This window comes from Choloepus didactylus, chromosome 21, assembly GCF_015220235.1.
Source record: "Choloepus didactylus isolate mChoDid1 chromosome 21, mChoDid1.pri, whole genome shotgun sequence".
In the NCBI taxonomy this organism is placed as follows: Eukaryota; Metazoa; Chordata; class Mammalia; order Pilosa; family Megalonychidae; genus Choloepus; species Choloepus didactylus.
The window spans coordinates 15,807,419-15,831,723 of record NC_051327.1 but is presented as its reverse complement, the minus strand read 5'-3'; the positions used below and the strand labels follow the sequence as shown (position 1 = coordinate 15,831,723).

General features: G+C 50.7%; 2 protein-coding genes across 8 annotated transcripts in view; both read left to right on the top strand.

The window, feature by feature from the left end:
• Nucleotides 1-3,075, top strand: part of GTF2I (general transcription factor IIi) — a 100,796-nt gene extending 97,721 nt beyond the window's left edge. For all 7 annotated transcript variants that reach the window (XM_037813518.1, XM_037813517.1, XM_037813514.1 and 4 more), the window contains 3 exons: nucleotides 517-558; nucleotides 1,045-1,120; nucleotides 1,939-3,075. In XM_037813518.1, the coding sequence (XP_037669446.1) occupies nucleotides 517-558; nucleotides 1,045-1,103 (101 nt within the window). In that variant the 3' untranslated portion in view covers nucleotides 1,104-1,120; nucleotides 1,939-3,075. The remainder of the gene's footprint in view (nucleotides 1-516; nucleotides 559-1,044; nucleotides 1,121-1,938) is intronic.
• A 7,750-nt stretch (nucleotides 3,076-10,825) lies between these two features.
• On the top strand, nucleotides 10,826-23,762 carry NCF1 (neutrophil cytosolic factor 1). The gene is made up of 11 exons (XM_037814939.1): nucleotides 10,826-11,069; nucleotides 16,222-16,302; nucleotides 16,595-16,670; nucleotides 16,791-16,956; nucleotides 18,123-18,178; nucleotides 19,159-19,281; nucleotides 19,686-19,793; nucleotides 20,585-20,702; nucleotides 21,937-22,044; nucleotides 22,323-22,468; nucleotides 22,660-23,762. The coding sequence occupies exons 1-11, from the start codon at nucleotides 10,998-11,000 to the stop codon at nucleotides 22,779-22,781; spliced, it is 1,176 nt and encodes a 391-aa protein (XP_037670867.1). The 5' UTR covers nucleotides 10,826-10,997; the 3' UTR covers nucleotides 22,782-23,762.
• Nucleotides 23,763-24,305: the final 543 nt, after the last annotated feature.

The window sequence follows — 24,305 nt, the reverse complement described above, 5'->3', positions numbered from 1 at the left end:
TCAGTAAGGGGTGTTGTCTTTTTATCCTAGTCTCAATGCTGGTAGTTTCTTTGGTTGCTATACCCTTGAATTAACGAGCCAGAATTGTGTGTTTTGGTTTTTAAAACTCCTTAGAAACAAGAGCATGGGCCAGACAAGCGTCCTGTTTTCTTCCATCCTGTGATTCGTTGAAAGTAATGAAAGGCCTTTATTAAGAGGGAGCTCACAGGTGGAAGAAATAAAAGACATGAAAAAGGAACTTCTTGCCTCCATGGTAGAGATATGTTAAGATTGTTATTTAAGACTTCAGTTGTGAATGCTAATTTAAAACGTTCTAGAAAAGTAGGGTTTTGAAAGTATAGTTGAAGCACTGTGTTTAATCACAAGACTGGCTGTTGTTTCAGTTCAGACTTGTGCTTTGCACAAGGAAGGCTGGGGGGAAGGAGCCTTCTCACCTCTTCCCTTTAGGCTCTTCATACAATTTAAGGCCACTTTTGAATGCTATTAAAATAGATCTTCACATGTTTTTCTTTATAGAGTCAGCTGAGCCAAGCCAGTTGGAGGTTCCTGCCACAGAAGGTAAGAGGGTGGTCTAGATGTAAAAACTGAACTTCTTTCAACTTTTAGGAGACCAAGGGTTGTGTTTCAAAAATTGCTTAACTACACCTGTGTGTGGCTGTTTGCTCTCTTGTTCCTGGGTGAAGTGCATTTTTAGTTTATGCTGAAACAATTTGTTCAGAAATGACTGGTATGTCCTCTCACCCCGTTTCCCCCAGATGACTCTTCGTAAATTATGAAACAGTTGAATGGCTTTTACATAACCTGGAAAATGTGTGCCCATTAAATGCATACAAACAATGTTTCTTACTTTGAAAACATAAGTAACTGGGTATAGTATTTATTGCTGGGGAAATTCTGCTCTCTGAAGATGTTATAATTTTTAGTATCTTGTTATTCTCATTATGTATTGTATCTTAGTAACTAGTTTGTTATGAATGGATTTATAGTTGAGCAAGTTTGCATTAATCATGCAATTATTTTATACCATTTTGTCTCTCTAAATAGAAATAAAGGAAACTGATGGAAACTCTCAGATCAAGCAAGAACCTGACCCAACGTGGTAGACCTCTTCCCTGCTAGGGTAAATCAGCTTATGTGTCCGGGATGCCCCGTAGTGTTTGTCTGAACTTATCTGCATATTCATAAGCAGTGTGATTTCCTTGCTTTGGCTACGCAATGGCAGCCCCACCTTCCAGGGATGCAGAGACTCCCAAGTATAAACCTTCCGGGGAGGTTTGAGCTAGAAGATTAAAGCAGAAAGATTTGTTCTTGAATGGCTATACTGTCTCTGGGTCAAAGATATAAATGCACTTTGTCTTACAAGACAAATGTTTGTTCTGTGATCTGTAGGGTAAAGCTTATCTTCACCATTGGCACTCATTAGGAGCATCATTACAAGGGCATTTTTTCCTAATCACAATTACAGGATTTGCAGAGTCTGGCTCAGCTGCACTATCCGTCATGGATCTTGCAGAGTTAACTTACAAGTCTGATTCTATTTTCCAGACTTGATCAGCTTGGCCAGGTTATCAATAGGAGGAGTAGCTCTTGACCAGGAAGCAGAAAACCTTAGTTTTCAATCCTTTTAATTTCCCTAAACCTACTAGCTGTTTAATATTTTGGTGATAGTTATGGGATACATATGGCTTGGCAGTCGTTGCCTCTGATCTGTACCTTGTCAGTAGATTTTATATATATATATATATACTATTGTTGTAATGGAATTTGCCTTATACTGTCAACTCACAGGTTTATCGTTTCATTTTATTTTATGAGTGCATTTGAATCCTAATAATTTCTTATCAAAATTTTCAAATTAAGTTGAGATATTTGTGGATTTTTAATTTCTGTAATCAGATTAACCTGTTGCTTGCTTGTTTGTTTTCTCTCCTATTTTAGCTTAAAGTGTCAGTGGTTGAGAAGAGCTTTTTGGACCTGTTGCTGCCCCAAGCTGTGTAATATACTTGTATAACAGAAATACCTTCTATACAAACCTTTTTTTCTACTTTTAGATAGAAATGTCTACTTTTTCAGCAGTTCTGTGAATTGAATTAAAGAGCAGAGTGACTGTAGATTTGGAATGGCTGGTTTACTTTGGAATGTATTATAAGGATTTTACAGCAGTGCTGGAAAACGACAGGGAAAATGACAGGGATGAATCTCATCAGATTTTTTACGTATTCAGCAGAGCCTTCAGCTATGGTGTTTATTTTCCAATCAAGTGAAGATATCTCCTACTGGAACATCTCAGCTTCTGCAGTGAAGAAAACACCTGTGATAGTTCAGTTCTTTAATTTTTCTATTTGAAAAATCATTTAAATGATTCTTTGTTCACAGCTCTCCTTAGTGACTGAGTGAACAATTAGTATCTGTATATTTGACTAAACCTTTTCCTAAGCTATCTATCATGGTTCATATGTTTTTTATCATAATTAAAAAAAACCATCTGGATCACCTAACAGTAAGAGGTCAGTATCTCAGCGTGTGGACTATAGGTGAATTACAGAGAACCTCTTCCACTTTTGCTTCTTGTCCAAAAAAAATGCATGATATATCAGAAGTTTAAGATCAGGTATGAGTATTTGGGCAAGCTAAATGACACTACAGCCTCACTATCATGTAACCTGTAGTGGCATGGAATTCTTTGAAACACTGTGCCATCTTAGGTCAGGCTGAAGGGGGTTTCATTTTCTTCATTATTTTATAATTCTACTTGTAACACTGAGGCTCCAGTGTGGGGAGTAAGGGGTCAATAAGCTAATTATGCATCCTCTGATATCTTCGCCAGTTGTAGGAGAATCTTACATGTGTTGAGATTTCACAGACAATTAAGAGTTGTAAAATACCAGCTATATGAAAAGCTAGAGTATGTGATGGCATAGAGTTTTCATTAGATTTATCACAATATTCACAATGGAGAATTATATTACATGGTAGCAGAAATAGGCATTTTTATGTGTTGCTTATATTTTACCTCAAATTAAATTGTAGATATAGGGTAATAAATAAAATCCATCCATGCCTTTCACACACTAATTCATTTCTTTCTAAGGTGTTTTCATGGTTATGTCTGGGAAGCTTCCGGGTGGTATGGTGGGAGGTGGCAGCTTGCAGTGCCTCCTGAGGATGCCCTTCCTCGTGGGGTTTCTGGGACTGCTGTGTTCATCCGGCCTGAGCTGGGGCCGGAGCCCCCCATGCTGTGTCTGTGCCATGCCCAGTGGAGATGAGAGAGCAGCTCAAGGAGGATTTTGAAATCAGAACCCTGCTCCTGAGATGCAGCACATCTATAAGCCGGCCCACCTATCAGCAGAGCAGCAAGCTGCGTTTGGATTTCTACTGTTCTCTCGGCATATCCCTTTGCCTCTCCTTTATCTTAATAGCATGTGCTCAGGGAAAGCAAAACTAACTTATAATTAACCCATCAAACAAATTTGGGGTGACAGCTGCTGTAATTCAATCTCATAAAGGGTCCTTATATCTTAACACATTCATGCTGCCCTTAGGAACGCTTCCCATTCTAGCTAGTGGCGAATCTTACCCATCCAGAGGCTGATTTTAAAGTTGACAACCCCCTGGACATTAACCATTTATTAAACTCTTTGTTAATGCCAGTTTTGTGGGATCTCAGAGTTCCAGGGAGATTTGTTTATCTTAATGTCCTATCCAGCGTAAGTATAGATTCAGTAGAAGAATTCTGCATGTGTATGGTATAATATATATATATAATTAGAAATATATGCATTAGTAAGCATTTAAATCTCCTTATATCTGCCTAGTGGATCAGTTTCTGTGTTCTCAGTCCGCTGCATCTTCCTCACAATAACTTCTTAAATTTTTAAAAAGTTTTCTCTCCCATCCTGCATATCCCTGAACCTGCCCATTTGCTGCAGGCAATGTTGAACCTCAGGCCACAGGTTGCTGTTGCTGTTTCTGTTTATTAGCCCTGGCGTCAGAGCCCAGAGTTCATTAAAAATGGGTGGCAGTGACAGCATGGCTTTCAGCTCCCTGCTTTAAAGAATAGGCAGTTGATTTGTGAATGAGTCAACTGAAAAATAACATGATTCTTAGGGATTGGGTATTAAAGTTGCCCACTAAAATCTTTATTACATAGCTCACTAAAGACAACTGAAAATCCAAATAAGGTTTAAATGGTGTGTTTAAGAATTTCTGAATGAAACTTCCTGATTCCATAAGAGTTCAAAGTCAAACATAAGTTATCTTACCAGTCAATGTAGTAGTGTGCTAGGAACCATCTAGACTATTTCTGGAAACTATCTTGTTGAATTTCCACCAGAAAAACTGCTAAACCAAGGTAACATCTGCATTCCAGGATGGGACGAATTAAGTTCTGTCGGCCTACTTTTACTTTCTAAATGGTCAACTCCATTCCAAGCTCTGGGCCTTCAGTGGTGACAGCCGAGGCTGTGTTCCTGGAGCTGCCACCTCCCTCCAGGAAGGCGGGGGAGGGAGAACCCGCAGTGCAGGCCGGTGGCTCCTTGGGGGCCCCTTCAAGTGCTGCAGCTAGATCAGAAATCTTTGTGTTTGCTTTTCCCACATATACTTAGAGTAGTTCTGGTAAACTCGCTGTTTTTAGCAGTTAACACATGGTGAGAGACCTGAATCTTTTTCTTGGGATAACTCATGCCTGTGAGGGGAGTTTCAGTACACTTCCTGTGCCATCTGTGCCGTGCTCAGAGTCTTTGGGATCTTTATAGTGCAGACTCCCAGGTCAAGTAGTTTCCCCAGTCTTACTCAGACACTTGGGTGACGGGACCTGTAGCCCCCAACGCCCCAAGGGCAATGTGCCTATCTAGAGCAAGCCACAGTTCCTTTTTGAAGTGGGCTGGTTATTGTAAGCATCCTTCCGGCTGCATTTCCCACTTCTGCTTTTTTTCAGGGACCAAAATGTGCGTTGAGTAACCGGACTGTTCAAGTTAAGACATAAGACCCCAAGCCCCGGTCTAAATAAATTCAAGGGACTCGGTTGGCTTAGCGGTTGGTGCAGATAATTGTCACATGGTAAATGGGCATCTTTTCGAAGTACACTCTTGAGTATTTGGCTTCCTGAGTGGAAAACACCACTGTCTAGACGGGTGTGCTTTGAACATGTGGGAGAGATGTCCCAGTGTTCCTGTGATGGAGAATAAAGGGGGGTAGGACTTCAGGAACAGAGAGGACCTGTTCCTTGAAGGTAGGGACTCATCCCTTCCACTTCCCTAAACGATGAAGTCAGTAGATGATCATAAATGTGGTTCTTTACTTGAAAAGGGAATCTCATCGACTTCGTATTTTTGCACCCTTGGCTGGAGGGCATATTGCTTGCCACCGGATGTAGAAATGGCATGTTCTCTTATTAAGAGTCTGGTGGCCTCGTGACAACAGCACGTAAACCCTGCCTGACTGTTCCAGAGTAGTTTCCTCACTCCAAGAACTGTGTTCAAAACAGCAAAAACAGACTGTCCCAGCCCCCTGCTTAAGGTAGTGATCCGCTGCTACCGCTTTACCTCCCCTCCTGTCCCGCCACCACCACACAGAACCTTGTGGCTTTATTTTGAGGAAGTGTCAGGAAAGTGCTGAAAGCAAACTATGATACAACACCTGTTTGTGAAGATGTTTCCTGCCTCGTTTCTTTCTCAGAAGCAGAAGGAGATTGGTGAGGGGCACTTTGTAGCATCAGCTCCCTCTGTGATCTCTGGCTTGTTTGAAGCCTACCAGTGCAGCAACTTCTGTAAAGCAGTAACGAGCCTTCTGAGGGGACCTGGTGAGAAGCCCCCCATCCTCCTTAAGCAAAGGAGCAGAAGGAGGCCCACCTTGCAGAAGCTTAAATTTCACAGGCTGTAAAGTCTGGATAAGTCCTGAATATTGAATTTACATTCTGTAATTTGGAGTGAGATTGTTCTCGGCCCTATTATGACTAGTCAAAATCCTCTTGGAGAAATCCTTGAGCAAGACCTCGTGCACATTTCCGAGAAAGTTCAAAGCAGAGGATGCGTGCTGTATTTTGACGAAGTGTAGCAAGTGCTGAGGCCCGCGAATCTTGATTTCCTTCTGTTCAGGAGGGGAGCTTCGTTCCCACAGGGATCTGGTTGGTCCTGGGGCTTGGTGTGAGGCAGGAGGTCTAGGCCTGCTGTCCCGCGCCCTCCTAGCCTCTCTGATGGAACCCGCTTCTCTGTGCCCCACCCCCAAGTTCTGCCCCCACGGGCCTAACACCTGCTCTCCACCTCCCCCGGGAAGCAGTGTAGGCACCTGGCCTTGGGCAGGCCGCGGACTGACCGCCCCTCTGCCAACCCAGCTTCTCTGCACCTGGGGTGATGGTGACGTGGAGCCTGAGGCATGAGTTCCTCGTTGCTAGAGATAGTGATTTTCAAGTTCAAACTGCCACAACCGTCCTGCGGTGGCAGCGTGTGGCTTTATTTGGCCTTCGTGGCTTCAAGTAACTTTTGCATTGTGACATGTCTGGGCCTGGTCAGGAGACTCAGTCAGCAAGGACGTGGGGCTGGCAGAGTGGGCACAGGCTGCTTCCTGGGGTGTCCCTGGCAGCCAGTATGGGAGGAGCAGTTGGGGCTGCTGACCTGGAGAGGCCCCATGGGTCAGACAAGTGTTTGTGGCAGACTCGTTTGGTGCCAGGAGCTCTGCTGGCAGCAGTGCAATGGTGCAGGCCCAGGCCTGCCCCAGGACTCCTACAGCTATAATCCGTGGGCTTGATTGCAGTTCTTGGCCCACCCAACCCTGTCTGGGAAGACCTTGGAATCTCGTAAAGTGGTCACCACCACCACCCCCCACCCCAGCCCGCCTCCATATCCTGGACCCTCGGGCTTATCCCAGACATCCCTGGGCAGAACCCAGGGAGGCTGCCCGGGCCCACCCTGCTCTCAGATGGGGCGTTTTTCTCCATCACAGCCAAGTTGAAACAGCAAGCAACCACTCGGGCAGAACTCACCTCCCGCCTTTGAGCTCCACTGCGCCTCCGAGTCAGCCCTGTAGATAGTTGACCAAGCTGAGCACTTGGCCCCATTTAATCCTCAGCATAGCCAATGAAATAGGTACAGTTAGTGCCATTAGCCGATGAAAAAACAAGACGGGGAGTTTAAGTTGCTGAGGGGTACACAACTAGAAATGGAGGTGCCAGCGTTCAAGCCAGGTCTGTGGGAGTCTATCCCCAGGCCTCAGTGCTCTCGTCCCTTGCGGTCCCTGTGTGTGGATCCCCCCACTGGGTGCAGCTCTCCTGACAGCCGAGGGCTTGCACCGCCTCCCCGAATGCCCGGGCCTGGTGCCCCTCCCTCCCCATCGCTAGGCCGGGGCCTGGGTGGCAGTGTCAGGGCACTAGGGGAGAAGGGAACTCGGGGTGTGCGAGTGTCAGTCTGTCCCACCGGGAGGCTGCAAAACCCATCCTAGAGCCCATTCTAAGTGATTTTGCCGAGAAAGGAAACCTCGGAGGTCCCTTGAGAGGGGAAGAGAAGATGAGAGGAGCCTATCAGCTGAGAGCCAGGGTCACAGCCAAGTGCCAGTCAGCTGAGTGGCTCTGAGGCCCTTGTTATGTCCCTCTAGGCACAGGATTGACCCAAAAGACCTGTCACCCAGGGCAACTGGGTGTCACTCAAGAATGGGTGGCAGGAGGGGTTTAGGTTAGACCTGAGAAAACTGCTCCATAGTGGCAGCAGATTGGTTTCAAGCCTGGGAACCCCTGGATGCCCTCCCCTGATGCCAGGTCGTCACACCCTGGCACCAGCCCCCTCCCCACACACCCCATCGCCACCAGCCCAGCCTGGGGACTCCCTGGGCCCTGAGGGTGGAGGGGTGGCATCTGGAGAGACGCCAAGTCATGGGGCCAGACCGGAAGCCCTGCCTGGCTTCCCCTCGGCTCTGGTGTAAGAAATCCCTTCCTTTGGCTGCTCCTCCCTGGCCGGCCCCGCCGTGGGTCCTCTGTCCATGCAGGGGCAGCAGGAGGCCCAGTGGCTGAGCCGGGGGTGGGGGTGGGGGGGCAGACTGCGGGTTCCCACCTCAGCTCTGCGTTTACAGCCGTCTAGCACCCCCACCTCTCTCCCTGCCTCCGTTTTCCCACCTATAACAGCTACTGATAGCCTCTTTGATCTTTGTTTATATCATTATTTTTGTTGAAGTGAAATTCACATAAAATAAATCGAACCATTTTAACATGAACAATTCAGTGGCATTTAGTACATTCACAGGGTTGTGCAACTGGCACCCCTATCCAGTTCCAGAACACCCTCATCACCCCAAAAGGAAACCCCATACTTCCCTTTTTCTCCTGCCCCGGTTAGATTCGTCTTGACGAAATGTGATCATAAATACATAATCATAAAGCACTTACAATAATAGTGCCCCACACTGCCAGTCCTTCCTGTCGGCTCACGGGAAGTGGGGGAGTTCTGGGCAGTGGGGACCTCGATATCTGCTTTATAATAATTTCAGTTAAGCTGTACATTTTCCTACAGTTGATATTTCACAATAAAAAAGTTTTTTTAAATTTACGCCCTCCCTCCCCCTGGATTTTTAAATCTGGCTCTTCATTACCTCCCTCATTTGTGCTCCTTCTTTCCCTCCCACGCGCACCCATTGGAGTCACTCCTGAGCCACCTTGACAGCGAGGATGCGGCTCGGGGTCCCCCAGCTAGAGCCTGAGGGCCGAGGCTCCTCGCCCCGCCTCGTGTCCCCTGGCCTCCGTGCGCCCCGCGCGCAGACGCCTGGAGGCCGAGGGGCCCTGGGGCGCGCGGGGCCTGGTGGCCGCAGCCCGGGGCGGCCCGGCCGGGCCATTACGCAAGAGCCGAAAGGCCGCGGGGCAGCGGGAAGGATGGGCCGAGGCCCGCGCCCCCCGGCCCGCAGCGGGCTCCTGCGAGCCAGCCGACCCCACGGGCGCGCAACCTCGGCCAGCCTGGGCCCCACTGCGCGCCCCCGGCGGGAAAGGGCCGACGAGCTGACCCCCGGGAGGGACGTTTCATGGGTGACAAAAGGCCGCTGGACGCCTCCGCAGAGTGAGCCAGGGGTCGCCTCCGGCCACGGAGTTACGTGAGGGAGAGTAGCCATCGTGTAACCTGCTTGTTCCGTGGCTTAGTCTTCCACCTGGTGTGGGAGCAGAACAGCGCACGCGAAGGGCCGCGCGCATCTTAGGCGCCGGGGGCTGGTCCGTTTCCAGAAGGGGAAGAGCTTCCTTATGGAGAAACAGCGCAGCACTGGCTCCTCCCGCTCATCCCGAATGCTCCGGGACCCCGGCTCCAACACCACAGACGGATTTGGGCAGGTTTTGAACCCTATAAATCTGGGTTTGTGTCTGGAGATTCACCCCGGTTATTGTGTCGTTCGTTCTTTTCCATTCTGTGTGGGACTATCCTGGATCTGTACATGGAAATGGCCAGAGAGTGGGCGTGCAAGGCTGGTCACACCCAGGGCTGTGGGTGGGCAGGGGACATGGAGGGTTCTGGTTTACACCTAGTGTGAACCTATCAGGCAAATCTTTTCAATACTACTTGATAAGAGAAAAAAACAGGAACAACTGGAGAACTTGACCGGGTCATGTCAACAGTCAAAACAGCCTATGTCGGCTCCCCCCCTGTCAGCTCCCAGCTGTCAGCCCCCAATATGACAGGGGTCCCCATGGCTCTCAGAACAAGCCCTCTCAGTGCCGCCCACCTCAGCCATCATCTCTCAGTCCTGCCCGCTTCTTGGAATCTGCGGATCTGGGCTACACAGTGCCCCTGCCCACATTTCCAGAGCTCCACGAGGGCAGCAGGTGCAGCACAGGCTGCCTGGGGAAGTGGGGGCTGGGGGCACTTGCTGTGTGGCCTTGGCCGAGCTCTCTAATCTCCCAGGCCTCATCCGGGAAGCAGCACCTCCTGCAACCTCTAAATGAGATCCTGCCGGAGAAGCCCAGAACATCTGTGAATGTCACCATGTTCTGCCCCACCTTGGCCAGGAGATGCCAAACCCCAGGGCCTGAGCTGCCTGGCCTGAGCTCTGCAGACTCTAGAGAGAGAGGCCCCAGCAAGCAACCTGGGTCCCCAACACTTGCACCCCCCCCTACCCACAATTACAAATGCCCTCCCAGGCAGAGCTGATGGCGCCATTTCACTCAGAAGGAAACTGAGTCAGCTCTGAGGAATGATTCGTAGACTGTGGGTCAGGATATGAACTCTGATCTCACTCAATCTGTGCCACTTAAGACTTGGCTGCCCTTCATGCTCAGCCACACTCGCACACACGTGAACGTGCACTTGACACTTGCACACACACACTACCAGGGAAATCACTCATGCATCCAGTCAGTCACCCTCCAACCTTATGGAGGCCGGCGCCGTGCCACGCACCCTGGGGGCTGGAGCCCTCATCCAAAGAGGCAAGGTCACATTCTGGTTGGGAGAGACAGTAAAAAAAACAAAATGTATCTGTCGCTCATGATAAGTGCTTAGAAGAAAATAAAGCTGGGTGACTTGGGGGTGGTGGTGTGGGAAATGGGGAACGCGTGAAGTCTTGCTATTTTATACGACATTAGCAAGGAAGGCCCCTGGAGGGGGTGGCATTTGAGCAGCGACCAGCAGGACAGGAGGGAGGGGATTACAGATATGTGGGGGGAGATGGCCCAGGGGGCACAGCCAATGCAAAGGCCCTGAGGTGGGAGCAGCTGGGCATATTCCAGGAAGAGCAGAGAGTGGACGGTGGATGGATGCCAGGAGAACAGGGGTGAGGGCTGGCCCCCCCGCTCCTGCCCCGGGGCCTAAGCACATCCCTGCACACGTGCGCGTGCAGTTGCCTACGTCCACCCCGCAGGAGCCTGAAGAATCCCCAGAAACTGAAAGAAGAAGCTAAAACCCTTCCTGCGCCCCCCTGCCGCGGTCTGCCCTCCCCGAGCCCGGCTGCAACAGCAGCTACTTCCTCTTTCGGGAACATTTAAACAGGCCCAGCGCGGAGCCCCCGGGAGCCGCGTCGCGCGCCGCCGTCCAGCCATGGGGGACACCTTCATCCGCCACATCGCCCTCCTGGGCTTCGAGAAGCGCTTCGCCCCCAGCCAGCACTACGTGAGTAGCCTCGGCCGCCCGGCCCTGGGCCCGGGGAAGGTTCGGGAGTGGGCGCGGGGCGGAGGCAGGCAGGTGGGTGTGAGGGTGGGTGTGCACGTGGGGGGGAGGGGGTGCTGTTCCGTGCCCCTTCGGGGACCCCACACCCCGTAGGCACTCCCAGATGGGGTGAGGATTAAGGAGGCCAGGCCTTGGGCAAATGGCAAAGCCATCTTTTGGCATCAGTCTGGCACTCTGGGTCCACAGTGGATGTGGGCCCCTTGAAAAAGACGTTGCCCCAGAACCCCCAGCCCCTGGAGTGGGAAGGCAGCTGGCACTCCCAGTCCCTGTTCCCGTCTCCACCCCCCTCCAGCCCACCTTACTCACTGCTCCTCAGACCCAGCCAGGAGACCTTTCTCTGCCTGCAGCCCTCAGGGCTCAGTTCCAGGCCCACTCCTCCAGGAAGCCCTCCCTGACTACCCCCACACTCAGGGAGTGGCCTCCTAAACCCAGCCCCCATGGTGTCAGTTAAGTTAGAGTTGTATCCCCTCCAGTAGGGTGACATTTCACAGGGGCTAAAAAAGTGTCCCTTCCTGTCTATTCAGATATCACCCCAACGGAGGGTCCCCAGGAGGGAGGGGATTGCCCAGGAGGAATTGCATTTACTAAGCTCCTGCCATGTGCCAAGTCCTTTCTTTTTCTTTCCTTTTTAACTTTTTATTTTGGAATAATTTCAAATTTAAATAAGTTTGTTTAAGAAAAATAAATAAAAGTCCCAATAACTCCAATATCCTTCACCCAAATTCGCTTTCTCTTTCTCTCTCGGAATATAAACTTTCTGAATCATTGGAAAGTAAGTCTGATGACTCATGTTTGTTAACTCCCAAGTACTACAGTGTGTTTCTTAAAATCAAGGACATGGTCTCACATAACCACACTGCAAATGTGTCAAAATCCGGAAATTACCATTGAAACAACACTATTCTCCAACCCACAGACCATGTTCAAATTTCACCAACTGTCCTAACTGTCCTTGGTAGCAAATTTTTTCTGGTTCAGGATCCAGTCCAGCATCACATGTCGCATTTAGTTGCAATGCCTCGTTCGTCTTCTTTAATCTAGAACAGTCTTACTCGTTTTTCTTTGTCTTTCTCTACTTTGACATTTCAGAGAGCAGGACATTTATTTTGCAGAATGACCCTCAATGTGGGTTTGCCTGATGCTTCATCATTAGAATCAGGTTATGCATCTGTGACAGGAGTGTCTTAGAAACTGTGCTGTATTCTTCTCACTGTATCCAATCAGTGATACATGATTTTGATTTGTTTTAATATCAGTGATGCTAACTTTGATCACTAAGGCGTGGAGGTGTCTTCAAAATTTTTCCAGTGTAAAGTTGCTATTTTTCCCTTTGTAATTAATACTTAACCTGCTGGGAGATTCTTTGAAACTGAAGTGAATATCTTGATCTTTCTATAGCCACTGATGACTCTTGCTCACAGTGAATTACTGTAAAAATGGTCAAATGTTAATTTTTTATTTTAGCACTTCTTCTGCATTTGTAAGTTATCATTTTACTGTTAGAAGGAATCTTCCCTTCTTCCTTCCTCCTTCCCTCTTTCCCTCCCTCCCTTTCTCTCTCTGTCTATCAATATAGAGGCATGGATTTCTATTTTATTCAATGGGTTATAGTCGTTTAGTATCACTGTGTATTTTACTCCTCAAATTGTCCTAGATTTGACTGGTGAGAGTTCCTTCAAATTTGTGCTGGTGCCCTTTGGATGTGTCCCCCGAGTTTTTGAGAAAGTTCTTACTTTTTGGCCCAAGATTGGAACTTTCCTTGCCCAAGTCCTGGACTCTCGGGACCCCTGCTTCTTTTTGGTAGGGGTGGTATTTAGAAACCAAGATCTGAGCATCAGGTGTGCTCAGTGCTGTTGGGTGTTGTTGCCTATTCCTTTCAATGGACAGATCTGGAGAAAATAAATTGCAACTCCATAAGATTCTTCTCTCTCACCATTGGGTATTTATACCTCCTTTCTCCCACTGTGAGAAGCCTGGCTGCCAACATCAATACATTTACTGCATTATTTGATCCTACAAAACATGTAAAATCCTTTCAGATGCACTATACCCAAACCACTATTAACAATAAATCTGCTAACCTATTATGTCAAGTTTAAGTTTTCTTTGCAGTTCTTTTTGCTTTTAGACTGAGGGTTGTGAATGTACTGTAGTTAGAAGTTACTCAGATATTTCTTTTCTCTAAATCGGTTATGTTATCCACTGATGACATAACAAATTTATGTTAGGTTTGTTTCTGTTTGCTTCTAATTTTGGGGTTTTTAAAATAATCCTTGTTGATTTAATTTAATTTTTTAAATATGTAAAATATTAATGTGTCAAGACATCAAAACTTTACCAAAAGATACTTTCAGAGACTTATTTTGGTTTATCTTTCCTTTGGTTTATCTTTGGTTTATTTTTTTGCAAAAATAAACAGATATATGTATGAATATATCCTTATTTTTCCTACTTTATTCCATACAAGTTGATAAATAGATATGATATATACTTTTTTCATTTTGCTATAATATCCTGGAAGTCACTCCAAATCAGTTCACACAGCCTTTCTTATTTTTACAGTTGTACAATATTCCACCATGCAAATATGCCACAGTTTATTCAAAGAATCTCTTTTCTATTGGGGCAGTTAAGTTGTTTTCAATATTTCATAATTACCTAACAATCCTGCATTTCTCTTATTATAAGTAAAGCTGAGCACCTTTTTATGTTTATATGCATGTGTGAGTTTGCTATGAATTGTTAGTTCATGCTATTACCCCTTTTTCTTTTTTTTTTCCTTCAAATTTAAAAGCTATTTATATATTGGGGATATCTTCCCTTTTTCTTTGACATATGTTCCAAATATTTTTTTCCAGTTTATCATTTGTATTTTAGCTTTATGTTTTTTTAATGTGGAAGTTTTAAGAAACTTTTATGCCTTTGAATTATCAGTCTTTCATTGCCTTTGTTTTTTGAGTCATAGTTACCTTTCTATATACCCACATTCTAGGGGAATTCACCCAAACCTCCTTCTAGCATCTGTGTGGTTTCATTTTTTCCATTTAGATCTCTGATCCATTTGAAATTTATTCTGCTATTTGGTGTAAGGTATGAATCTGATTTTATCTTTTCCCCTAAGGCTAGCCAGTTGTCTCAACATCAAATTTTCCAAAATCCACCTTTACTCCTGTCATTTGAGATTCCACTTTTATCATAAATCAAATTTCCGTATGTACGTGGATCTGCTTGTAGATTTTCTTTTCTATCCCACTGGTCTTTTTCCTCATACACCAAAATGACACTGTTGTAACTATAGAGATTTTAGGGTCTGTTTTAGTATCTGGTGGGACTCATCCTTCCATATAGCTCTTATTTTTTAGGGTTCTCTAATTAGTCCCCCCCCTTCTCGTTTATTTACATAGTGTCTCTGGCTGTGCTACAACCCGAGTTAGGTGTTCAAGAGACCATATGACAAGCAAAGCCTAAAGTATTTTTTATCTGGTCCTTTCCTGAAAAACTTTGCAGACCCCTGGTTTAAGATACGGTTCTTTTTTTTTTTTTTTTTTTTTTTTTTTAATCATCATTTTATTGAGATATATTCACATACCACGCAGTCATACAAAACAAATTGTACTTTCGATTGTTTACAGTACCATTACATAGTTGTACATTCATCACCTAAATCAATCCCTGACACCTTCATCAGCACACACACAAAAATAACAAGAACAACAATCAGAGTGAAAAAGAGCAACTGAAGTAAAAAAGAACACTAGGTACCCTTGTCTGTTTGTCTGCCCCCCCTACTTTTCTACACATCCATCCATAAACTAGACAAAGTGGAGTTTGGTCCTTATGGCATTCCCAATCCCACTGTCACCCCTCATAAGCTACATTTTTATACAACTGTCTTCGAGATTCATGGGTTCTGGGTTGTAGTTTGATAGTTTCAGGTATCCACCACCAGCTACCCCCATTCTTTAGAACCTGAAAAAGGTTGTCTAAAGTGTGCGTAAGAGTGCCCACCAGAGTGATCTCTCGGCTCGTTTTGGAATCTCTCTGCCACTGAAGCTTATTTCATTTCCTTTCACATCCCCCTTTTGGTCAAGAAGATGTTCTCCATCCCACGATGCCGGGTCTACATTCCTCCCCGGGAGTCATATTCCACGTTGCCAGGGAGATTCACTTCCCTGGGTGTCTGATCCCACGTAGGGGGGAGGGCAGTGATTTCACCTTTCAAGTTGGCTTAGCCAGAGAGAGAGGGCCACATCTGAGCAACAAAGAGGCATTCAGGAGGAGACTCTTAGGCACAAATACAGGGAGGCCTAGCCTCTCCTTTGCAGCAACCGTCTTCCCAAGGGTAAAACTTATGGTAGAGGGCTCAACCCATCAAACCACCAGTCCCCTATGTCTGTGGTCATGTTAGCAACCATGGAGGTGGGGTAGGCGAATACCCCTGCATTCTCCACAGGCTCCTCAAGGGGGTACTACATAAGATACGGTTCTTAACTGTGCATATTAGAACAATTTGACGTTTATCCAGAAAACTGCCTGAAGTTCTTGTTTTGTAAAGCAGCTTGATTGAGATATAACTCACAGGCCACACATTTCATCTATTGAAAATGTACAATTCGGGGGTTTTTAGTTTATTCACGGAGATGTGCAGCCACCACTGCAGTCTAATTCTAGAACATTTTTGTCATCCTCCCAAAGAAACCCCATAGCCATTAGCAGTTGCTTCCCGTTCCCCCTACCCAGGTAACCCTGATCCTGGTTCCGTCTCTTGGGATGTGCCTATTTTGGACATTGTGTATAAATGGAATCCTATAGCCTCTTCCTGAGTTCTTTTATTGTTCGAGCTCAGACCTTTTTAGATGGCAGCTCTCCTGACTCACACCAGCCCTGGGAGATAAGTCCTACCTTTACCTCCCATTTCCGGGTGCAGCTCAGAGAAGCCGGACGTCTTGCTCTGGGTCATGGAGCTGGAGAGTGGCCGCTCTTGGGATCGGGAAGCCCAGGCTGCCCCAAAGGGGCAGACAGCCACGGGGGAGTGGGGGGTGGCCCCGGTGTGTGGCAAGGCTCCCGTGGGAGCTGAACGACCCCTTCCCCCCAGGTGTACATGTTCCTGGTGAAGTGGCAGGACCTGTCCGAGAAGGTGGTTTACAGGCGGTTCACCGAGATCTACGAGTTCCACGTGAGAGCCTGAGGGGGGCTGAGGGCGTGGAGAGATCTGCAAGCTCCACATGGGGCGGGGGGTGGCCCTGGTGGAGGCGTGGAACCCAGCATCCCCCAGTCTACAGTTTGGGGGCACTCTGATGGTTTTGGGGTGCACTTGCTCTGTCCCCACAGCCATGGAGATTTCCATCCGGGAATTTGCTTCTTTAACTGCTGATCGCTGGCCTATTTGGGAACCCTAGCACTAGAAAGGAAGGGACAGTGTGGTGCTAAAGAGCATTTCTTCCCATCTTCTTTTCTTTCATGTTTAGAAAATTTTAAAGGAAATGTTTCCTATTGAGGCAGGGGACATCAACCCAGAGAACAGGATCATCCCCCACCTGCCAGGTGAGGGGTGGGGCTAAGGCACCTGGGCCGGGTCACCTGTGCAGGGGCCCCTCACCTGCCCTGGGTCCAGACCTCTGTGAAAATGCTCACTGGTTCTCTGGTGCTCCCGGCTCCCCGCAGCCCCGAAGTGGTTTGTTGGGCAGCGCACGGCCGAGACCCTCCAGAGCACCCTCACCGAGTACTGCAACGCCCTCATGAGTCTGCCCGCCAAGATTTCCCGTGGTCCCCACCTCCTCAACTTCTTCAAAGTGCGCCCGGAGGACCTCAAGCTCCCCACCGACAGCCAGTGAGTCACCTGCCCCTCCCTCCCAGCAGGAGAGGGGAGGGGTGTTACTTTTCAGATGAGGAAACTGAGGCTCAGAGAGGGGAAGCAGCTTGCCCAAAGTCACACAGCCAGAAAGAAAAGGAGACGGACTCCAAGACTTCTGACCTGGGTGCCTTGGAAGCACCCAGCCTCCCCGCCACCTCTCCACCTTGACTCCGAGCCTCAGGGTGCTGGGGAGGGGAGTACTCTAGACTGGGGGGGAGCACTACCTGGCTGCAGAGCGTGGAGCAGATATCTGCCACTCTGAAATTCAGGGCCACAGACAGCAATGAGCAAAGAGCAGAGCATTTACATACGCACTGTGAAGTGCAGAGTACCCGAGAGGATGCGACAGTGGACAGACACTGCTGAGTGCTGAGCACGCCTCGGGCCCCTGACTCCCCTCTCTCACCTCTTTTTTCTGCCTGCCCCTTCCCCGGGGGTCTCCTGAACAAGGGGCCCTGCTCAGAGGGAACCTGGGCTGCCGAGCAGGTGCAGGGGCAGGTGCTCTCCCACCCCCGCAGGCTGGGGAACCCCCTCTCTGTCACTGAAGTATGGTGGGGTAAGGGGGTAGGGAAGCTCAAAGACCCAGCTGCCCCTCTCCAAGGCACATAGGCTGCCAGTCGGACGGACAGACAGTGTTGCTCCAGCCACTACTTTTGGCTCCTTGGAAACACACCCTGGTTGTTCCGAGGGAAGTTGGCTGCCATCAGCCCCAGGGGTGATGGAGGCAAGTCAGCTCCCCGTGGCCTGCCCTCTGCAGCTCCAGAAGAGCCGGGAGCCGTGGCAGCTCACCCATGGGTGGACAAGAGCCTTCCCCAGAACAAGTGCATCCGCTTCCCCTTGGCTCTCTTGAACAGGTGGCGTGTCTCCCTTGGGGTCCGCCGGAGGCTGTGGGCCATGCGCCCATCCCTCCTGGCTCAGGCTGGCCGAGCAGGCAGCCCCCGCCATGCCCTAAAGCCCACTACCTGGCAGTCCACATGCTACCATCTTGCTGTATAGGCCCCTCCATCTCTCATATTCTTTGTCTCTTGGAAAGTTCTTCTGTAGATCTACCCTGAGTCCCTTTTCCACAGGGCTACCCTGAGCTTCCCCTCCTCCGGTAGGAAGCCAAGAGCCTAATCCAGAGGGTTTATTCTCTCCCTCAGGGTGAAGAAGCCAGAGACGTACCTGGTGCCCAAAGATGGCAAGAGTAGTGCAGCAGGTGAGCGGGCTGCGGGCGGCCAGGTGCGCTGTCACCCCCAGGGGACCGTAATCACAACGGGGGGCTCAGAGCACGAGGCATGCAGGAAAGAGAGCAGGAGGTGGGAGCAGGTAGTGAATGGTCTTGGATCTTTGGGGGTCACTGCTTCCTTTACCTCTGTGGCTCCAGAGCCCAGCCCAGGCCCTGGGGTTGGGGGTTTGGGGTGGACGTTTATGGATGGATGAATGAATGAATGAATGGATTTGGGAGGCAAAGGTGGCCTTTAGAGGTGACACAGGAGCATGGCAAGATCTGATCTTGGTTGTACAGTAGCTGTGTTAATAATGATAATGTGTTAGTTATTTATTGAGCCCTTGCTTTGTGCCAGACACTATTTTAAATGTTTTCCATGTATTAACTCATTTAATCCTCACTATAACTCTATGGAAAATAGGTGCCACAGTGCTATTATCCCCATTTGAAAGCTGGACAAACTGAGGCTTGATTTCAGTTGGAAATCTTGCCAAGGGTCACACAGCTACTAAGTGGGAGAGTCAGGATTTGAACCCAGACCATGAGATGCCGCGGTCCAGGGACAGCAGCCTCAGCCTCCCCAGGGGGTCTGGTTAGAGATGCCAACTCTCAGCCTCCACCCCAGACCCACTGTACCGGGTAGTCTGCATTTTAGCAAGATCCCCAGGAGCTTCATGTGCTCATTAAAGCCGAGAAGGGCTGCACGAGGCCCTGTGCTAAGCTCAACAAAAAAGAGAAGATGTGTGTAAAGCATGTGTGTCTGGAACGTACTAGATGCTCAAAAGATGAGCTCGTCTTTGTGGCTTTACACTTTCCAGGATGCGTCCACCCTCGTGGGCCTGGGGCTGGGGTGGGGGTGTCACGATGTCGTTGCCTGTTCCCGTGGCCTGCAGAGGGGAACCAGGGGGAGAGCAGGAGGAGGAGGCCCCCCTGCAGCGCCCACTCACCCCGCCTTCCCTCTGCCCCAGAAATCACGGGGCCCATCATCCTGCAGACTTACCGCGCCATCGCCGACTATGAGAAGAGCTCCGGCTCCGAGATGGCTCTGGCCTCGGGCGACATGGTGGACGTGGTGGAGAAGAGCGAGAGTGGTTAGCCCCCCTGCCCTGCCGTCCCCGGGGCTGCGGACCCTCTGGGCCACCTAGGAGGCCCGGCTCCTTTGGGGACCCCTTTCCGAGTGTCACCGGGGGCGGCTGCAGCTATCTGTGCATTTTCCGGGCCGTGCTTGGGTGCTTAGCGTGTTATACTGGGCAGGCCCGTGTTCCCGGGTGTACACACTGCGACGTGTGTGATGTGGGCTCAGAGCTGCAGTTCTCTGGCTGTGCAAGGGTGTGTGTGATCTCAGTACCAGGTGTGGCCTTCATGGTGAAGGTGACGTTTCCAGTGTTTGATGTGTGTGTGTCTGTGTGTGTTCCTTCCCACGCCCAGCCGCCTTGTCCCCTGGGGGTGCTGGCAGACCCCACCCCTGACTCACCTTCCCACACACCTGGCACAGGCTGGTGGTTCTGCCAAACAAAGGCGAAGCGCGGCTGGGTGCCTGCATCCTACCTGGAGCCCTTGGACACTCCCGATGAGGAGGAGGACCCGGAACCCAACTATGCAGGTGCCTCCTGTCCCCCAAGGACATAGGGGTGTGGGAGGAAAGGACAGGAGGGGGCCCAGGGATATTGAGAAGCCAGAACAGCCTGCTCTGGGGTCTGGCATGATTGTGGGCTGAGGCTCCAGGATCTCTGGCTTTTGGGGAGCTGGCACCCTGGGGTGGTGGCACCCTTGGTCAGGACAGGGAACAGGAAGTGGAGCAGAGCTTGGGGGAGGTGGGGTGAGGAGGTCAGCCTGGGACACGTGGTGGCCTCAGGCCTGTGGCATGTCCAGCAGGAAGCTGGATGTCGAGCAGGCCTGAGGTGTAGGAAGGAGGGCTGCCTGGAGGGGGAGACAAGTTATCACTGACCAGAGGGGGAAACTGGCAGCTCCCAAGCTGGATGGGGCTCTTGTGGATTTTGGATAAAAAAAAGGTCAGCCATATGTTAAAATTGAGAAATGTCACAATTTTATGTGGATTTAAAAACCAGAAAAGATGCTGACACTGGGCCAGCACCACATGCCAGCAGTTGGCTGGAGTTGAGCAGTTCCCGATGCCTCGTGGGATGGGCGTGTGCCCTCCACCCACCTGCCTCAGGCCCGGCCACTTCTCGTATTTGGGTGCCTGGCCAGGCCTCTGGAGTTATGGGAGCTGGTGGCCTCTGGTGCCCTGAGGAGTGGGCAGGAGGGGGAGACCAAGAAGGAGCAGGCAGGGAGGAGGGGGCAGAAGGGGAGGAGGAGGGACTGTGGGAGGACTGAGAGGAGAGGGGAGAGCCCTATGCTGGGCACACCCTCACATCATCATCCCCTGCCCAGGTGAGTCCTATGTCACCATCAAAGCTTACACCGCCGTGGAGAAGGACGAGGTGTCCCTGAGTGTGGGTGAAACCATCGAGGTCATCCACAAGCTCCTGGACGGCTGGTGGGTCATCAGGTAAGGGAGCACCTCCGTGAGTCAGCCCTGGCTTGGAGCAGGGCCCCACTGGTCTGTGCTGACTTGGCTGTGTGACTCTGGGCAAGCCACTGACCCTCTCTGGGCTCAATTTCCTTCTCAGTAGCTGCTGAGTGACAATCCCACGCTGCCTGTCATGTAGGGTGCAGTGTCCTTGACCGAGTAGGTACAATTTTCCTTTGCAATTTAAGGTCTGTTTCCCCACATATCATTCCTGCCTTAGTAACATAGTTAATTGTTGTATTAATTATTACATTCAATAACTGGTAGAGCAGACCCCATTGCCACTTTTCCTTTGAAAACTTTCATTGCAATTCTCGTCTGTTTATTCCTCCAAATGGATTTAGGATTGCTGATTATTTTTTTTCCAGTTCCCAGGGAACACAGAATTCCAGGGGCTTGCCAAGCCATTTGCCTGGAGCCAGCGGACCTTCCGGGGCCCTTGCCCACATGTTCAGGATAGCCCCTGCCCCCAGGAAACTTATTCAGGGCTGTGACCACGCTGTCCCTCCACTCAGGGTGGGCAGGCTTTGAAGCAGTCTCTCAACTTCTTAGACCTACACCCCATTAACCTCCATCATGCACCCCTGAGAATACTGTCATTCTCCAATCAGCCAAGGATAATTAGGAGTTTTACTATGTGGAGTTTGTATTCGCAAAACTTAAAAAAAAAAAAAATTCAAACTATTGAGGATGGAAAGGAAAATCTTTTCAACAAGCAGTGCGGGAACCACTGGATATCTATTTGGGAAAACCTTCAGACAATACACAAACATTTATTTGGGGTGGATTACAGGTTTCACAAAGTGTAAAACCTAAACCTAAGGTTTAGAAGAAAGTGTAGAAGAACTTGGAGACATGCCCTCCTAGGACTCAGAGAGCAATAACCATAAAAGAAGAAGAAAAAAGACAAGATATTGCCGACGATTTATAGCAGCCTTTTCTGGGGAGATCGGCTCCCCCTGCCCAGACTTTGAAAGGAAGGTGTGGACGTCAGAGCTGGGAGGGGATGTGCTGCACAGATGAGGAAACTGAGGCCCACAAAGGCCGGGTCTTAGACCCACACCCGGTTAACTCCATCATGCAGGGTTATTTGCAACCTTGGGGCCTGCCCCTCGACAGCAACTGTTTGGAGGGAGCCCTGAACCCCACAACCTGGGCAGATCCCTAAGCCCCCAGGCGGCTGCCCGGGTCTCAAGAGCCGTCTCGGTTGCAGGAAAGAGGACGTCACCGGCTACTTCCCGTCCATGTACCTGGAGAAGTCCGGGCAGGACACGGCGCAGGCCGAACGCCGGATCCAGAGCCGAGGGGCGCCGCCCCGCAGGTGAGCGAGGGGCTGCGGAGCGCGGACCCCGGGATCCCTCGGCCGGCCCTTCCCGGGGCCCCGCGGCTGGACGTGCCCTCCCGTGTCCCCGGCCTCCTTCCGCCCAAGGCGGGCAGGGGTGCGAGTGGTGGGGGCGAGGGCGCCGATGCCCGGGGCCGTCCCCGGAGGGGCGCTCCCTACTCTCTCGGGCCAGTTTCTGGAGCCCAGGGGTGGCCATCCGCGTCCCGGGGGTCGGCGACGCGGGGCTCCGACCGACGCCCCCGTCCCGCCCCGCCCAGGTCGTCCATCCGCAACGCGCAAAGCATCCACCAGCGGTCGCGGAAGCGCCTCAGCCAGGACGCCTACCGCCGCAACAGCGTCCGCTTCATGCAGCAGCGCCGGCGCCAGGCGCGGCCCGGGCCGCAGAGCACCGGGAGCCCGCTCGGTGGGTGCGGGCCGCGCCGGGATCCCGGGTGGGCGGGGCCTGGAGCGTGGGGGCGGGGCCGAGAGGGTGGGCGGGGTGGGCGGGCTGGGCCGGGTGTCCCCTCGGCCGGTGGTGGGCGGGGCCCGGGCGCGGGGGCGTGGCCGGTCGGTCGGGGGCGTGGCCTCTCATGGGCCTGCGCTGTGGGTTCGCAGACAAGCAGCCGCAGACGCAACGCGAGAAGCCGCAGCCGGCGGTGCCGCCCCGGCCCAGCGCCGACCTCATCCTGCACCGCTGCAGCGAGAGCACCAGGCGGAAACTGGCGTCCGCTGTCTGAGCCGGCGTCCCGGCCCCGCCGCTCCCTCCCGCCCCCGTGCCCGCTCCCGGCCGCCGGGAGCCTCCTTGTACATACGCGTGTGTGGCCTGGTGTCCCGGCGCCACTCTCGATGAATGTGGCTGGGAGCGGGCAGAGGCTCCGCAGAGACGCGGGGCGAGCTGCGCTCTGTGGTTGGGGTGGTGGGGGGAGGTGTTTCTAGAATTTAAGACTTGGGGCTCTGAGTTCTGCTGGGGGAAGTTGCAAAAGCCGTGGTCCCTGCCGAGCCGGTAGGTTTGCACAAGGCCGAGTGCAGAGAGGAACTCCCCGTCCCCGCTGCCGTTTGTCTGGACCGAAACTGCGGAAGGGTCCGGAAGAGGGGTGGACACGGCGGGGCGGCCGGCCCTTGTGTGCGCTCCTTACTAACTTGGAGCTGGGACAAAAATTTTTCTAATTGCTTTTGTAGGTGGGGGTGGTGCTCTGATTATTCACCGAGACCCAGCCTTTATTGGGAGGTTGTCCCAGGGGGCGCAGATCCTCATCACTTAGCTAGCATTTGCTGCGAGCCCATGGCCTTCAAAATCTTTGCTGGTGGGTCTTTCCCAAAATGCAGAGACACCATTGCGCAAAGCGGAGGTGCAAATCTTGCAAAAGATGCAGCTTCTCGTGGAGACCAGGGGGTCGTGGAGAACTGTTCCTCCCACCTGGGAAGTGGCTACCTGAGGAGAGGACGGGCAAGGCGTGTCCCTTAGAGGAAAGAAAAAACCGACAAGGGGGACAGATGTGTCTCAAGAGAATAATTTGACCATCAAAAGATTCAGAGAGGCTGTGAAAAACTAGTGGAGCCCTTAAGAGTTGTTTTCGCATTTTTCAAGCCCTTATTTGCTGTTAAAGCCCAAGTGCTGTCATACAAAGCTGTAGAAAAATTAATCACAAACAACCTCAACCTCTCTGCTTGTTCAGTAACAATTGTAACCTTTTTATTAAATACAATATGAGAAAATATTTATTTTCACAGTTCTTAGTTTTTTTTTTTCTTCAAGCTTAAGTCTCAGTGGTTTCCCCCAGGTTTTCTCTCTATTTGTGGTCCCGTTTCAGTGGCCTGGTGGCCCCACTGTGGCACGCTAATGTGGTGAGGCAACTGTCCCTGCAGGTGTTTCCCACCATAAGCCCAGGGGAGGGCACAGGGCGGGCGTGCCTGGCTCTTGTGATCTTTGGGCCAATCCTCATGGGGGGGGTGCCGTGGCTGAAGGATGCCAGAAGGAGGGATTGTGGGTGCACAGAGACAGGCCAGGCTGAGCGGGCCTGGCTCCCAGGGGCCTCTGCAGACCCCCAGGGCCTGTGTTGGAGGAGGGGCCTGTTCTTTCATCTGCCCACCCAGGGAAGGGATGTGAGGGCCTGGGGACAGATGCAGCAGACGCTGCACCCCTGGGAGCAGACAGGGACCCTCCAAATCCAGCCCCTCCCCATCAAAATGATTGTTGAGCCCCCATTCCGTCATTTCCCACAGGGTCTCAGCTCAGTGACATGGTCGATGGCCACCATACC